This window comes from Amphiura filiformis, unplaced genomic scaffold, assembly GCF_039555335.1.
Source record: "Amphiura filiformis unplaced genomic scaffold, Afil_fr2py scaffold_21, whole genome shotgun sequence".
NCBI classification, from domain to species: Eukaryota; Metazoa; Echinodermata; class Ophiuroidea; order Amphilepidida; family Amphiuridae; genus Amphiura; species Amphiura filiformis.
In genome coordinates this window covers 75,663-92,894 of record NW_027305485.1, presented here as the reverse complement: position 1 = coordinate 92,894, position 17,232 = coordinate 75,663, and the positions used below count along the sequence as shown (strand labels likewise).

At 38.0% G+C, this 17,232-nt stretch overlaps 1 protein-coding gene across 1 annotated transcript in view; it reads right to left on the bottom strand.

Moving 5' to 3' along the window:
* Positions 1-5,011: 5,011 nt before the first annotated feature.
* LOC140143376 (potassium voltage-gated channel subfamily KQT member 1-like) overlaps positions 5,012-17,232 on the bottom strand; it is an 80,362-nt gene continuing 68,141 nt past the window's right edge. Inside the window, exons 9-12 of the mRNA XM_072165231.1 lie at positions 14,866-14,991; positions 9,379-9,602; positions 7,758-7,941; positions 5,012-6,749 (exon numbers count right to left, since the gene is read on the bottom strand). Coding sequence (XP_072021332.1) covers positions 5,984-6,749; positions 7,758-7,941; positions 9,379-9,602; positions 14,866-14,991 — 1,300 coding nt within the window. The 3' untranslated portion in view covers positions 5,012-5,983. The remainder of the gene's footprint in view (positions 6,750-7,757; positions 7,942-9,378; positions 9,603-14,865; positions 14,992-17,232) is intronic.

The window sequence follows — 17,232 nt, the reverse complement described above, 5'->3', positions numbered from 1 at the left end:
TGAAAATACTATTTACGGCTTAGAAGTACTATTTACGGATAGGAGTACTGATGGTAAAACTATTTTTGGTCATGTGATCCACTTTTAACCAATCAATGAACAAGAATATATTAATGAAGTATATATTATTTAATATTAGTTTAATCTTTGCCTTTTATTGAAGATTCATGACTAAAATATGTTAAGTATAATAGATTGCAGACTGTGTGAGTAGCTCTACCTTGGATTTAATATGCGACACAATCTGGTCCATGGGGGCCGAAGGAGGCATTTGTAAAAATTGAGTTACTGTAATTGTTACATACATTAGGCTATCATTTACTGAAAACACCACAGGTCTAGCATACTTGGTTCTAAAGTTTTTTAATATCTATTTTCTTATGTATTTTATTGGGTTTTTTTTTTACTCCATACTTATACCTATATGATATCAGTTTCAAATTTGCCGCCTTTGGCCCCCATGGACCAGATCGTGTCACATATAGTAGTCATTAGACACATTGTGTTATTCCAGTCGAAATTCACATTCCTCCTATGAAAGGCATGACTTTAATCTCCCACACAGGGGTTGTAGATTTCAAATGGAGTCACCCATTCAGGTAAACCCCACTTGAATTTCACACTCTGTGTGTGGGAGATTAAGGTCATGTCTTCCACAGGGGGTGTATGGATTTCAATTGGAATAACCCATTTTGGCATTTTTTGAAACTGACTTAGAGCTAGGATAAAAACTCCCAATCGACTGCTCCATGCCAGAAGTGCACCGGCGCAGCGTGTCCAGGATCTGTTCCTGCGGGGGGCTCAGAGGGGCTTCAGATTTATGCGGGGGGCTTAATGGCTAAAATTGCCAAAAAACAGCTGATTTAACATGATTTTTAACAAAGTGCAGGGGGGCTTCAGCCCCCAAGGCCCCCTCCCCTGGACATGCCACTGAAGTGGGTAAATGCAATAGCTGCCTTGTGTATTGCACTTACCCACTTCTGACACTGAGTAGTCGCAATATGCATTTTAGCCTTACATTTTGTATCATTTCAGTATCATAATAATATCACAATATCAATGTTGTTTGGTACAGGTATCATACACAATCAAAATGCCAAGAACAGATATTGCCCAACACTACATCCTTTATTCCCAGGGTGAAAGTCTCCCGGGGGGTTCACTCCCATTGTGGCCTGTACACCATCCGCGATAATCAACTTTTGAAAAGCACCCTAAACAAGGATTTAACCCTTGGCTAAAACAATACCCTAAACAGGGATTTTATTCCTTGCATCAAATTTCATACCCTAAATTTCATTTCAGCGTATTAGCAATTGCAATTTTGCTACCCTTTTTCCAATATTTCATGTTTTTGACACCCTAAGCGCGCTGCAGCGTATCGTGCTTATCCACGAAAAACTACCCTTTTTACGCGTTTTCATTATCGCGGATGGTGTACAGGCCACAATGGGAGTGAACCCCCCGGGGAAAGTCTACAGGCTGTATCACAACAATCGGTAGCCATCTTGTTTCCAGTGATCACAGACAACACTGCCTCATCAAAATCCAACACAAGATCCACTTATTTTTGTTAGATTAAAGGAGTATTTTGTGATCCTAGCATCCTCTTTTTATGACATTTTTCAGTAGACATCAACAAAAAAAGCTTATTCCTAAAATTTCAGTTGATTCCGATTTTGCGAGTTATGCATGATTTAATATGTGTATTACACTGTTCCATATGCCACTGTGTTGTAATTTTGTTCCGGAGTACCAGAACGTAATTAAAATTTGACAATATTTTTGCTAAACAAATTAATCTGCAAGAAATTTTGTGTACATAAACATTATGTAGCCAGAGGTTTCCAGTGGTATAAAAATCTTAACTTTTCTTGAGAAAAGTGAGGGATGAGGTCCCAGTACGAGGTTGTGGATCATGAAATTCCCCTTTAATGCAATAAAACGTTACAAACTATAAATTCTGGCCATTTTAAGAGGATCTTTTATTGCATTTGGAATGAAGCAGGCTTGTTCAATAAACACTAAAACCAATGTGTACCAATCTTTTTGATACAGCCTGTACTACACTGTATTACATACAGGGAAACGTAAAAAGGAAAGCAACGGTATGAAAGCACGCTTGTTTCTTTGTATGATATACGTATGATACATTGTTACAAAAAATGTCTATCTATCTGTACAAAATACAGTGAAATGTCAGAGTACATATAGAAAGCAATAAAAATAATGCAGATTCTTGTACACTCTGAAAATTGTACACAATTATTTTTACAGTGTATACAACAGCTGACTAGGTTTTAGGTTATCAACAACTGGCAATGTAGAAGAGTAATCTATAGGATTCACAGGGTTCCCACACCTTGAAGCCTTTAAAATTCAAGGACTTTTCAAGGTCCAAAAACATGATTTTCAAGGACTTACCACAACACAAAAATCATGATGTGGCTCTCCATGTGGCACATATTAACAAAAGTGACAGCTCCTCTCCACTCCTCAAATTTGGTAAACTGTTCGGGTTGGTAAACTGTTCACTCTTTCTTAAAAATTATACTTTAGGTAAAAATTTCCAAGGACTTTCAAGGACGTTGTGCAAATTTCCAGGACTTTCAAGGCCTTGAAAAGGTGTTTTCAAATTCAAGGACTGTGGGAACCCTGGATTCATAGTCACCTGCGTGCCTATACTTGAACAAACTCATTCACTGATCAAGTCTAATTACACAACTTGAAAATTTCTCAGAAAAAAAAATCTTTGTACTTTTTGAAAAAGCAAGTGATTTTAAAGATTTTATGAACTTGGAAAAAAAGAGAGATGCTCATAACACATCCTTGTTATAAATGTTAATTTGGTCGTATAAAATGGATTGACAATAGTCTTGAAATGTTGAACAATGAAGCCACTCACAAACTCATCTACTTAGGGCTATTCCAGTTGAAATCCATACACCCCCTATGGAAGGCATAACCTTAATCTCCCACACAGGGGGTGTGAATTTCAAATGAGGTTACCTGATAGTAACTCCATTTGAAATCTACGCTCCCTGTGTGGGAGATTAAGGTTATGCCTTCCATAGGGGGCGTATGGATTTCAACTGGAATTGCCCATACACACACCCCACACCATCTACCTATACACACCCTCACACACCCCCACACCAACACTCCTGCATGTAACCACTGGCAAGCGAGAATGTGAAAAACATTATGATAGAGATTATATCCAATCATGAACACATGTTTGAGTGGATGAAATTTAATTTTTACAATCCAAGTGTGGACTCGTCCTTCTCCGGCAACTGCAGTCATTAACTGTAACACTTTCATATGGCATTTTACATCTAGAAAGACTATCTAGGAAATGGGGACATCCCTGGTTCCTGGGCATTCAAAGTTGTTAGATTTATCATGTGTGTGTTGGGGTGTGTTTACAAGCACATCTCCCCCACACTCACACCCAGTGGCATATCCAAGGGGGGCAAGGGGCAGCTGCTCCTTTTTGAGAAGTCCCCCCCCCCGATAGGATGCTGGCTGCACTGAAAATATCCTGGATATGCCACTGCACACACACCCACACCACATGGCAAATAGGTCCAAATAATGCCGACACATCCATCTCATGACACCACGCCCACACGACTCGTCTTTTTGGCAAACATCAATGCGCTCTTACTCATACCATACATCCATTCCCTCTCTGCTTCTCATTCTCTTCACATATTTGTCTTAATTCTCATCTTATGAAACACTTCCGACTGTCACCTGTGATGACACACGCAACTTTACACTTTTTGGACACACACGCACATGCACCGCACACACGCCCCTGCAATCCCCTGCCAACCTGTGCCGGCAATCGTTGACCATATCCCTCTTCACGGGTGCCGACTGCAGATGACAACTTTCAAATTTTCTTTAAAACTTCAAAAATTTCAGAGTTGTAAATTTTCATGACTATGTTTGGCATCTGCATGTCAAATACATTAAAAATGAGTACAAACAAGCCTAGTATTGGTTCGGAGGCTCTTGAGATAGCTATTGATATTTTGAGAAAATATCTCAAAACTTCGGACATTTTAGCATGCTATCAAAACAAGGACATCTGAAACAATATTTAATCAACATTCACTCGGTCGGACATCCGGGAACATTGTCCCCTTCATCCCCTTTGCACAAGCGCGCGCATAGCAACCAGCTCGAGAAAGGGGAACTGCACATGCGCACACTAGTTTTACAAGGCTATTTCCCCTTTGTGACGTCAGCCCGACCAAGAGAATACCGAGGACCAAATTGGCAGATTTGCCTACAAACCACGGGCAGTATTTTGAATTGCGTACGTATCTCTAAAATGCATTGGCATGCAATTGCGACCTACTACAGATGATGCTCGCTTTCAGGTATATAGTTTCACGGTTTAAATGTGAAAAGGGGTGTGTGTGTACTCATTTGCAGACAAACACCAACACCTCAAACCTGCTCACCACCAGTCAACATTAATAGGTAAATTTTCACGGGAACATTTTCTGGACACGTGACCAATGCGTATCAATGTGAGTGTAACCTCCAGCCTGATCTCTGACCCCCGGCGGTGACCTCGCTATTCAAGTCTAAGTAATTTTGAATTGGAATAGTATTTTTGACTGCAATTTTGATAGAAATTTGTGCATTGCAAATTTATTAAATATTATGTTATCTTAATTTCTTCACAATATCATCAAAACGTAATTTCAAAAATATCTATCTACGGAAAAAATATTTATCTACGGAAACTCTTACCATAATATTATTAACTTGCGACAAGTAACTTATTTTGCATCAAAGGAGGAATTCTTCCTATTCAAATACATTGGAAGAACACCCGCTGTGCTCGGGGTCACATTCCATAATGATACGCCCATGGGGTCACGTGTCCAGAAAATTTTCCTGTGAAAATTTACCTATTAATTCTGACTGACCACATAATACACTTCCATTCCTAAAAGAAAACATATATTTATATAATCATACATACACTCTTTTCACACAACATATACATTGCACACAAACATAAAAGAAACACACCCCACACAAACACATAATGACTTTTATAAGATATGTACCTATTTACATGATTATTTCATTAAATTGTTGATCTTTTTGTACATTTCCTGCCAATATGAATAATTATCGCCTTTAGTGTCGATATTTGAGGGAACAACCCAAATGATTGATGACGTTCTATAAACATAACTAGTTTTATTTCATGGTTGACCCCCTCCCTCCCCATCACTATGATCCACAACATGCTCATCCATCAGGGCACAGTTCTTTAACCCCAATACATTTGTACATTCATTGAATGACCTTTGAAAATTTGGGGACAAAAACTCATACTCGGTAACTTGAGGTCAAATTTTGCATTATGGTTGTTTAATTGAGGTTATGGAACTATGCCGTTGGGATGAGACCATTGTGGTCCATAGTGCATCTGCAACGAAACTGGAAGTGGGTCAAAATAACATCGCTGATTTTTAAGGCATAGAGAAATGCAATCAACATTTTTAACCCCTTCCTCCCTAACAAAATTAGTTTAAAAGATGTCATCAACCTTTTGTGATGTTCCCTTATAAGAATGTAGCAGCTAACATTGTTATTAGATTTAGAAATAAAAAGTTATTATTTAGAGCAAAATTGAAGCATTAAGCTATAATTTATTCTATATTTTTTTCTGTTATGCCTATATGAATATAGGCATTAGTATTAAGTTCATTGTAAAATAGCACAGCAATGCACAGTTTCGGATACATGAAAGTACTACAGAGAAATCACTGAAAAATAAGAATGATACAAAATACAGAATGTAATTCTGTTACTTCAATTGACAGTAAATTGTAAGCATACAATAAATGAAAATGTTTTGAAAATTTCATACTTCATACAGTAGATATAAAAAAGGTCAATGCACTTTACACTCCTTATGCAACAATGATAGCAAAACAAGAATTGATTAAATTCTTGTTTCCCCATCAGTATTCTTCAGGCTTCCCGTGCTCCCAAATGACACTGTTGATTCACCAGAAGGTGTCACAGAGTCCCCAGATTGCGGGGTTTGTATTTTTGGACTCTCTTTCATCCCGCCTCGCAGTGGTTTCTTCCGTCTCAAAGCCGACCTCACCGGTTCTTTCGCAGTTCTCTCAGTTCTTTCGCCCTCGCTTTGTTTTGCATCTATTACAAATACATTGTCTTGCACACTTGCATCTGTTGGTATTAAAGCTTGTGAGCCTGGCTCATCTTTTGAGACACCAAATTCTTGATGTGAATGAGACATCGTTATTGATTCCTTACCACAGGCTGCATTTAATGACGGGTGAGAAGATGAAGGTTTGAGTTGACTGGGCACCACCGGATCAGCCGGTGATGTCGCAGACGACGTGTCCGTAGACTCAGTTCTTTTGTGACCCGACCCTTGTCTTTGTGTATTGGGACTCCACGCTCCCCTTCTTCTATTGGCAAACCCCTTGGGGGCGGTGTCCAGTTCGGATTCATGGGAATCGTCTCTGTCGTCACTACGACACTCTGTGGCATTTTTGGCATGGCGTTCCTCTCGGTACATCTCAATGAGCATGTCCAGTTTGCGGTCAATGAGAGTGACCCTTCTCTCTACCTTGACCACTCTTGACAAAAGGCTAACACTAGGGTCATATAGTTCTAGGTCACTGCCTCCACGACCCTTCCGTCTATCAGCACCTGGTTTCCCAAGAATTTGATCAAGTCTGAAAAAAATCACCAAAAATTACAATTATTAGTAATTTGCTTAAAAATCATAAATGTGCATTCAAAGTGAAAGTAATTTGAGAGAATGTCAGTTGTGCTTTAGAGTAAAGAAAAGCCAGAAAATCTTGTACGTATGTCTATATCATGCACACCCACACACCACTGCTTGTTAAGATTAACAAGGACCTGCATGTTTTTCCTATCTAACCAAGGCTCAGCTCCAAATTGTGGACCATCTTGACTTCTTTACAATCCAACAGAGACCACTTTACACCGGCAAATGAGATGTGATCAGTGGCGTGTCCAGGGGGGCTTTGGTTGCCAAATCCCTCCACACTTTGTTCAAAATCATGTTTGGTGCTTTTGTCCATTAAGCCCCCCGCATAACTCCTCTGAGCCCCCTGCAGGAAAAGATCCTGGACACGCCGGTGGTGATCTTGTACATTGTTATGTTGTTTGCAATAATCTGATGGGGAAGGGAACTGTAGAGTTCTTGTTTACTGGGCGCCCACAGTTATCATACTATTTTCAGGTATACGGCTATGCGCCTTCATTTGCAGGGTTTTACAATTACATCTCCCCCTCAATACCAATCAATCAATATCAGGGGCGGCACCACGTCCGGAGGGGGGCATGGACGAGATTCCCACAGTCATAACTCTAGGTTTAGGGTTAGGGTGCTAGTGAACTTTTCAGACTAGTAACTCTTCTTTTGTTCTTCGGACTAGCAAACCTTTTAGGACTAGTGACCGACCCCATTTTTATGGCTGGTGGAATTGTTTATAAATTGCCTAAAAGTGACGGATAAGTCATTAAAATTGTCATTAGGTGTTTTTGAAATGAAAAATTTGGCAAGAAAACAAGGAAAACAGCAGTATTGACAAAGTTGAAGTCCCATCAAATACATGTAGCTAATTTCTCTAAATTTCTCTGAATGGGACTTTAAAATTTATGCCCACCTACTGCATGATGGTTAACAGGTCTGATCTCCCTTCATGATACATTACCTTTGCTGAAGACTTTTAATTCTAGCCAGCATATCCGCATGACCAGATGAATACTGCTCTATGACATCTTTCACATCATAAGGACGAAATGCCTCTTTAAACTTCCTCCGTGCCACAAAGAAGCGGATTTTACGTATGGCACGGATGGCATTTTTGTGGGCTTCTGTTAGCTTGGTTACACCACCTATGAAAGAATGAAATCAGGGTAATGGTAAGTTCAAGTTCAAGTCAAATATAGACTGGGCAATTCCAGTTGAAATTCATACACCATCTATGGAAGACATGATCTTACCCTTCCACACAGCAATGTGCGTCGATAAGAAGAAGAAGAAGGAGTCATACACCCCTATGGAAGACATGACCTTAAACTCCCACACAGGGGGTGTGAATTTCAAATGGAGTTAACCTGAATGGGCGACTCAATTTGAAATCTACACTCCTTGTGTGGGAGATTAAGGTCACGTCTTCAATAGGGGAGTATTGATTTCAACTGGAATAGCCCATTTCAGGCCATCTTTTCTAGTCATAAAAAAAATTTGAAGACAGAAACAGACTTTTCACATTCTGTATCAAGTATTTAATTGAGTCTTCCATTTTCATACGACTACGATCAAAATCCATTTTCAAAGTAATCTTCAAAAGTAAAGAGCTACAGAAAAGGGGTGTCTTTACACTTCTTTTAAGAACCTCTTACCAATACGGTACCAGCAATAGGCTAGCCCACACAGTATATTTCCATATGTCACTGACTGGATGTAATCACATCAGGTCTCGAGCATCATTCACACCAAAATGTATAACACTTACACCCTGTAGATTCTATCTATTTTGTTCTTGTGGAATAATACTCATTTATTACGATAAATCAGTAAAAAAAAGTTCTGAAACTTGAAATGTATATAAATTGACTTCAATTTTGGACAATTCGCAATGAGCGATATTCATTTCTATTGTGAGTGGAACCCATCACTACAAATCTTTTGGTCTGGGTGAGTGAGAGTGATTGCTCACCTCATACGAAAAAGGCATGCATTTATTATAGCGTGTTCACAAAATGCAAAAATCATGGCTAAATGTAAATGTTGAGTGAACATCATAGTGGTCTGGTTTGACAACTCATTACATGTACCTGTGAGCATCGTAGTTGCTTTGTAATGCATTCTTATGGAACAGTGGAATAACCCCCCCCCAACTGGACTTTGACCTCCCCCTCCCATTGTTTCCCCAGTCAGAACAAATGTCACTGCAAATTCCACTATTTTACGCAAAAATTGCTAAACTGCCATGAAGAATCTTCCTCCTTAGAAAAAAATGTGTGGTGCAACCACAAGTTGTAATGGGCTATTGAAGATGAAACCCATACACCCCCTATGGAAGACATGACCTTGATCTCCCACAGAGAGGGTGTAGATTATAAAAGGAGTCCCCCATTCAGGTAAACCCATTTGAAATTCACACTCCCTGTGTGAAAGATTAAGGCAATGTCTTCCACAAGGAACATATGGATTTCAACTTGAGCAGCCCAGTGTTTTCTATAGATGTGATAGTCTCTACTCACTGGAAGCTAAAACGGATAAGAAACACAACTTTTTCAATTATAAAACACAAGATGACCTCTGACCTGAATGATGATGTCTGAAGCTTCTAGACTGTGACCTCACAGAATCTTGGTCAGAGAACGGTGGGACTGTTCCATCGCTCAAATGCAGACCAGATTTTTTTGTGTCATCGTGATCATCTGAAAACTCGCCATTCCTTTTCAAGCGTTCGCTGTTGCGATGTAGCATGGGGCTGTTTGCGGTGCGTTTAATTGATAGTCTTGAGATCAGGTTATTAGTCCTGAAGCTGGAGAGAAGTAAAATAATAACAAGTTCAAATTGTATGTTAGTTTATGTCATAACTTCCGTGTGAGTGATAACAAACTAGAGTGGGCCACATTTTGTGTGGGTTTTAGCACTGGTGCTTGAAAAATGCCATACTGCAATGTACATTCTACTAGACTATATAGGGTCCACAACTTACAAGTTCCCACCTGAATACATTTTAAAATAAATTGAAACATATTTGACGAAATGCAAACGTGTAAAATGGTTTGGGTAGCTTTATTTGTTTTACACACGTGAACCAAATTATAGCGTCACACGTCATTGCGTTCAGTCACAATAGGTTATTATGTAAAAAAGAGACTGTTTTTAACAGTGTTAAATGTTGCATCTAAGGAGTCAACTCTCAAACAATACACTGAGTAGGCCAGGAATATTCATGTGTTTGTTAAAGAAAACTTAATCTTTAGTATTCTTCATTTTCAAAGGCAAAGCAGGTGTTTAATTTTTAAAAAAATTATAAATGGCTGAATTGGGCAGGATATATACTGCAGTGAGAAAAGACCATACATCGCCGCAGTAGTTTATCACATGTGAAAAGTCACATTTTAATAATGCTGCGTTTGCTTGATTTCCTTTGCGGTCGAGCAATAGGTTTGCTGGATAGAAATGTACTAGTGAAAAATTTGCTCGTCGTATGGGAGTTGGGCCTAATGCGATTCGAAAATTGAAGACAAAATTTCAGGTGACTGGGGAAGTGAAAAATCACCCAAAAGCACCCGTTTTACGATGTGCCACGTCTGTTCGTCAGGAGATGTCAAATTGTCAATAGTAAATCTGGCTGAAACTAGCAACGGATGCGGACTTTCATAAACAGCATGCGCCGATGTTGTAATGCACTTGTTAACAGTGTAGGAGGACACATTCCCTAACATCTTAGATTTAACATCCAGAACATCTTAGACGTTTTATTTCCATTACAAATACACATGAACAGGCCTGACATACTGTAGTATTGTTTGAAATTGGACTATGGACTCAGGTGCAACTTTTAAAACTGCCTCTTTTTTGACATAATGAACCACTGTGACTGAACACAATGATGTGTGGCATTTCAAATTGGTCCAGATTTGTAAAACAAATAAGGTTACTCTTTTTACAGTTTTAGATTTCGTTAAATAATTTTCAATTTCTTTCAAAAAGCATTAGAGGGAACTTATAAGTTGTGGACCCTATATAACTGACAGAATGTAGGATGCATTTCACATTCACCAATAGCAACCCCTCCCTCCCCCAGCAATATTGTTAAACATGAATAAACATCAGATTTTTACTCCTGGCCAACAAACATTCAAAGCTGTTAGAGCCCACTATATATGTCAAAGGTTCGCAATGTCCAAGAAAATAAGGTTCTCAATGTCGAATATGAAATAAGGTTCACTGTGTTGAATCTAACCTGAACCCTAACCCTATCTATAATGCTAGTCCTAACCCTAAACCTAGCCCTTACTCCAGCTAATCTTGTATCATATTCGAAATAGCGAACCTATCTGTTGACATAGTAAACCTTCAACATATAGCAAGCAGACACTGTCAAAAATCACCCAATGTAGTAGGTACCATAACAAAAAAAGCCATGCATGCAACACCACAAGCAAATATTATTCCCACAGTGAGTGTACCTACTACATCTGGATGGAGTGCATACTTTTCCCAAAAGGAATACGAGACAAACTCATATCCCTGATTTCCCTCATCAACTTCATGATGCATCATAAGCCTTTCAACCCATCCTATGTCAAACCCACTGTAACTTCAATATAATAAATCATATGCCAGAGGATGGGTTTGGGACGTCAGATGGGTTTAGGATTTATGATGAAGTTGAAGACACACCCCTGAGCCAGCTGATATGCCCACTCTCAGTGCATATGAAGGTCCTTATGAAGTGGTTCTTCCAGGCAGTGATGTCAATGCTAGTGTTGCACCAATGTGCTGCCTTTTGTGCACATATTATGATTAGCGATAGGTGCTTACTTGCTTCCCCAAGCCATTGATGTTAAGTTTCTATCATGCACATGTGATATAGTAGACTATGTCACAGTCCTAATTTGATTTATAACTTTTACAAATGTTATAGGTCTGCAGGTTTAATATACAGGATGGGCTGTTATTCACCATCAACATATCATGTGTTTGTCAGTGGCCTAACAAATGCAGTCCCGGATTGCAGTCCTATGTTCCAGACATATGTCTTGCTATCATGAAATTAGGACTTAGTACTTTAAAATGTGGGTTTGGGCATTTGCACTCTAAAAATGTTCAAATACCTTTTATCTTGGTAGGGGTCAATTAATTTGTGGTTGGCTCTTTCTCGAAAAGCTGAAGCAAATTTACTATACTCAACCACACGTCCAGGAAGGTGAGAATACGGAAGGGGGAGCAGAAGCTGTCAGGATTTAAAATGGTCAAAAGTGGGCTAATTCCGCCAAAAAATATGGTGGCAGCGCCTCCTAAAACACCTCCTGGATATGCTACTGATAGTTCTGATACTGTTTACCATTTGTGAATACAGGGTGTATGGAATAACCCAAGTACCAAAGCTGGAGCTAATTGGCAAAAACCCCTTACACCACTGCCTTCAGTAAGCAGTAGCTTAGATCTTTGCGGTATCCTCTAAAGTTCCAAAATGTACCGCATATGGAATCAATGGCAAATTCTGGGGGCCGGCTTGGACCAGAAAGATCCAGGTTATTGCAGTGCATAAGGGCCATTTCATGGTTTTAGGACTAAGGTGAGTAATAAGTAAATAACACAGTGTCCAGGCCTGCAGCCAGCCCTCATAAAATCTGCAAAAGGTCTGCTTTGTTTGTAAAAAATGAGCAAAATTGGACCAAAATGTCAAAAAATTTGATAAATATACCCTAAATCATGATTTTTTGGTGACATTTGTTAAAAAATAGGATCCAAAATCAACTGAAGAGGGGATAAATGTCTATTTTTGGCCAGAATGAAGCTCTCTTTTGAAAAGGTCTGCATTTGGAAAATCTGCACTCCTATGAAAAAAAAAATGGCTACGGGCCTGACTGTGTCGTCTCTCTCTTTCCTACATGAAGCCAGTCATAAGAATTCCAATATCATGCCAAGGAAAATACCTAAAGTATTGACTTAAATACTGTGACTTGCTTCATGTACAAGAGAGAGGACACACTTATATACATCTTTTTGTCCCAACACCACGGAATGGCCCACAGTGGACTGAAAGAGATACAGCTCAGTTCCAAAATGATTGGTCTGGTTACGTTGCTCACAAAAGGTTCTTTGGATTCTATCACTATCATCTCAAAAATGCTCATCTAGCAGTGCACAGTTCAATAATCCCAATAAGCTTGAGAGGTTATTGAACTTTGCCATTTGAGATGAGCTCATGACTCACAGTGTATCACCAGTCAGTAACATCAACTTCGTTAATTTGAATAAAAAAATTCATTGATACTGGCAATGGTGGCTGCCATTACTGCTTGAAGACAGGAAGTATGGATAGTTGACCTTCACACTATGGGTCATCTTCCTGTACTTTTGAATGGAGATGCAGTAAGCATGAGCAGTTCAAGAACAAATTTTGCGATATTTTTTCCAAATTTGGGAAGGTAAAACAAGACTTTTCATTATTGAATTTGCATTTCTGTTGGTAGATATTTTATAAATTATATGAAAAATTCACAAGCCCTATTGCAAAAGAATTTAGCTACAGTAAGTAGCTTTCGTGAACATTTTCTGAAAATGTTCTGTGTGTTTATATTCCATCACCTGTCAATTGCTGGTTTTCTTATGGCGGTACCCATGACCACCTGACAAATTTTGTAATTCATATTTATAAATTTGATGCTACTGACTGATCACAATTTAGGTTCCAAACTGACCAACAATGACACCTGGAAAAGCAGCAAGCTCTCCCAGTCTGCATTGGAGCTCAGTTTTAATTAGTACGGTGTAAAATCTGAAACAAATCTGAAAGCTAAAAAATAATGGGTTTCAGGAAGTGAATTATGTGGCCATTTTGAGGTTGTTTATACTTGCAAACTTGTGAATATTAATGTTCTGCGTGCTAGCCATAGGCTTCAACATAAAAAGTCCAAATTTTGAGATATTTTCTCAAAATATCAAGAGCTATCTAAAGAACCACTGAACCAATACTAGGCTTGTTTGTACTCATTTCAATGCATTTTTCATGCTGATTCCAAATATGGTAATGAAAATTTACATTTCGGAAATTTTTGAATTTTTAGAATTTTTTTTGAAACATGTCGTCTGCAGTCGACACCCGCGCGAAGAGGGTTAAATGGTGGTTTCCATTCGTAATAATTATATGAACAATTCCACAAATTTGAATCATGCTGATGTCTTGTCTTGGTTCAGTATATGTTATATTTTGTCATTTTTGCGATACACAAATGACAAAATTTTACTAAAATTTGATTAACTTGCTTAATGAAATCAGTTCAGTGCCATAATATTTGTAATTTTACGGTTTATCCTTGTAAAACTGCACAGAATTAGCCTAGCCGCAGAAATCATCTATTAAAGGATTATACAGCTTTATACCGTAAGCTGCGTAATTCCTCAATGAAGTCTTTACACTAGTCTAACTCATGAATATCTTACACCAAGGATACACCCAACATTGACCATAGATTTGCTTCAGATTTTGTGAAGAGTGGAGTAAGATCAATTATTTACTACAAACTGCAACAAGTTAGCTTTTATATTAGAAACAAAGCACAAAATTAACTCAAAAAAACCCAAATTAAGCAAAATACTAATATGCTAGCTAGCAGCGCAACAAGTATATTTAATAGGCGGTGTGGAAAGTTGCAAGAGTATGCAATCACTTATCGGTTCAAGTGAAGGAAATAGAAAATTTTTACTGTAAATATTTGACATAACAAAAAGAAAGATGTGAAGAAAAATTTTTAAAAAGTGCAGAACTAATTTTTATGTTGTAATTTCAAAATCATGCTTTTCAAAAATGCTTGTAAGTTAAATAAAGAAAGCATTTCACATGAGAGTATTATAATGCAAAGGTGCAAGTAATACTGACAAATCTTCAAACAAATTAAAACTGTTAAAATAATTTAATAGTAACAATGTAACCATTTCAATTCTTACATTTATTTAAAAAATTGATCTAATAAATGCTGATTTTTTTTCCATTATAAAACCATCCACCCAAGCTACCTTGCCACACCACCTGATTCTTATATAGAGCAGGATTACAAGCTAACCCGGTCTTGCAATCTTCTTCCCCCGGATAATCCCGGTGCCACCGGTCACTGTTGCATCGTTCTAATCCGGGACCGTGGTCGGTACGCTTGATGGACAGTCTCGAAATCAGTTTACTACTTCTGAAACTACACAGGCCCAAAAAGTAAAGGTTGATTTGTTTTCTGGTGGCTTTACTTATATGCACTTCAAGTTTTTGGTTTCTTTCATTTCTTTTTAATGCTTTTTTTTGCAATACCCATTTGCAATACCCTTTTAAAGTCGCACTGGACTATTCCGGTTGAATTCCATACACCCTCTATGGAAAAAATGACCTTAATCTTTCATGCAGGGTGTGTGAATTTCAAATGTGGTTACCAGAATGGGTGACTCTGTCCATTTGAAATCTACAACCCCTGTGTGGAAGATTAAGGTTATGTCTTACATAAGGGGTGTATGGATTTCAACTGGAATAGCCCATTTTAAAGAGACACTCAAAGATTTTCTGCACAAACTATTTTTCCCAATTACTTCAAAAAATGATCAAAATATTTCCAATCTATAAAAACATAAGTTTTTCTCTTAATTAGATTCCTTTTTTTACTTGCTATTTGCAAGATTTCGTAGCATATTTATGCTTGATACAAAAATCTGAAATTTGGTTCTGGTCTTGAAAATCAGTGACTGCCCCTTTAAGAAACAAAAGGAAACACAAAATGGAATAAACATTCCGAGTTTATCAAACTATTAAAACATATATATATAATATTATTAGATGTTAATAATGGTCGGGGAAAAAGTTAACTGAAAGCCAGCAAAAACCAAACTTTTATTTTTTGGGTCTAATACAGGAATTAAAAGTTATAATTGAGTTGTGACAGCCCAGTAAGGGTTCCAGTCAGTTTGTTACAAGTTATAACACTTGCATCGTCTCTTTTTAATAACCAACAAGTGTTGTCATAATAGCGATGCAAATAAGCACAGCACAAAATGTTTGTGTGCCTTTCATTTTTGACTTTCTATTTTTGTGACTGAAATCCATTAACTTCAACCAAATTGCATCTGCAGATTTGAATGGTTTCTAGTTCCACTGAACCAAGGTTCAATCAGTAATGAGGTGACATGTGGCATCTGTGTCACAAAGAGATCAGAGAAAATTGCCCTGTGTGTAAAGCTGCCACCATTTTGGTCTGTCTGGTCTTTAAGCTTGAGTGCCACAAAGGCTTGAGCATGAGCACTTAGTGTGCGTTTTTAGCACAACTTGTTATGTACAGAACGCAAACAACAATACACTTTGAATAAAGTTTGCCAGACGAATAGCAAAATATTAAAGAGGTTTGCAATAATTTGGAGGTACACTATTTTGCGTCTCATTGAGCGACGCGCAAACATGGCATTAGTCTGTATGTATTCTTTGCTTCATTTATACCTTGTGGTATAATGAGTATGATATCACTCAATGCAACATGATTGAACCATTGCCAGCTAAGCGCTAGAGATTTAAATATATTATATACCACAGAATATTAGTCATGACCCCCTTATGGCATGCACATGACTATCACATGAGTCCGTTGCCGTAAACATGTAGGCATATCACATGTCAGTCACATGCACGTATCATGAGTGTTGATCAAAATATTAAAAATATGCGAACAACCTGATAGAACAGATACAAACTCATGCTATAACGAACAAGGCAAGTTTCAATAGCACTTTTTTCTGTATAATAAGATTACCAACTTTGAATTGAGTGTCAGTGATAATGAAATTTCAGTGATGATGAAATGTTCTTTAAAATTTTGGATGCACGATTTCAGTCAATTTGAAGACATGCGTGGAATTTGATTGATGATACACAAGCAGGTGCAAGTTGGTTTGTTATCCCTTTATGTGCTGCCACTGAATCAAGGATATACAACATCAAATGCTTCAAAATGTTTGTTTGCTTTTACCCAAACCTTTGACCTCTTGCAATGTCTAAGACATGGCGGCAAGAAAACTATATAATTATATTCTCTAATAAATACCCCCCCCCATTTTTTCCCAACCAAAATGTTAAAAAAACACTGACATTTCCATTCTATGATCCACACGATCGGTATTAAAAAGACTAGTTTGTGTATAACGTCCTGTCAACCAGACCAAAAATGTACTGTGCAGGTCAGCAACCAATCACACCTCTCCTTTGCCAAGACGTCAGACGCAAACTAGCCTTTTTAATTCGGTTTTCAATTGTAACAATTTTTTTCGGGAATTTTTTCATTGAAAAATGGACTCCAAAATGCCCCCATTTTCAAAAGTGCAATGCCCCTGGGGCATTTATAAGAGAATATATGATATATTTGTTGTCTGCTTTAATCTCCATAAGAAGCAAACAAACATTTCAA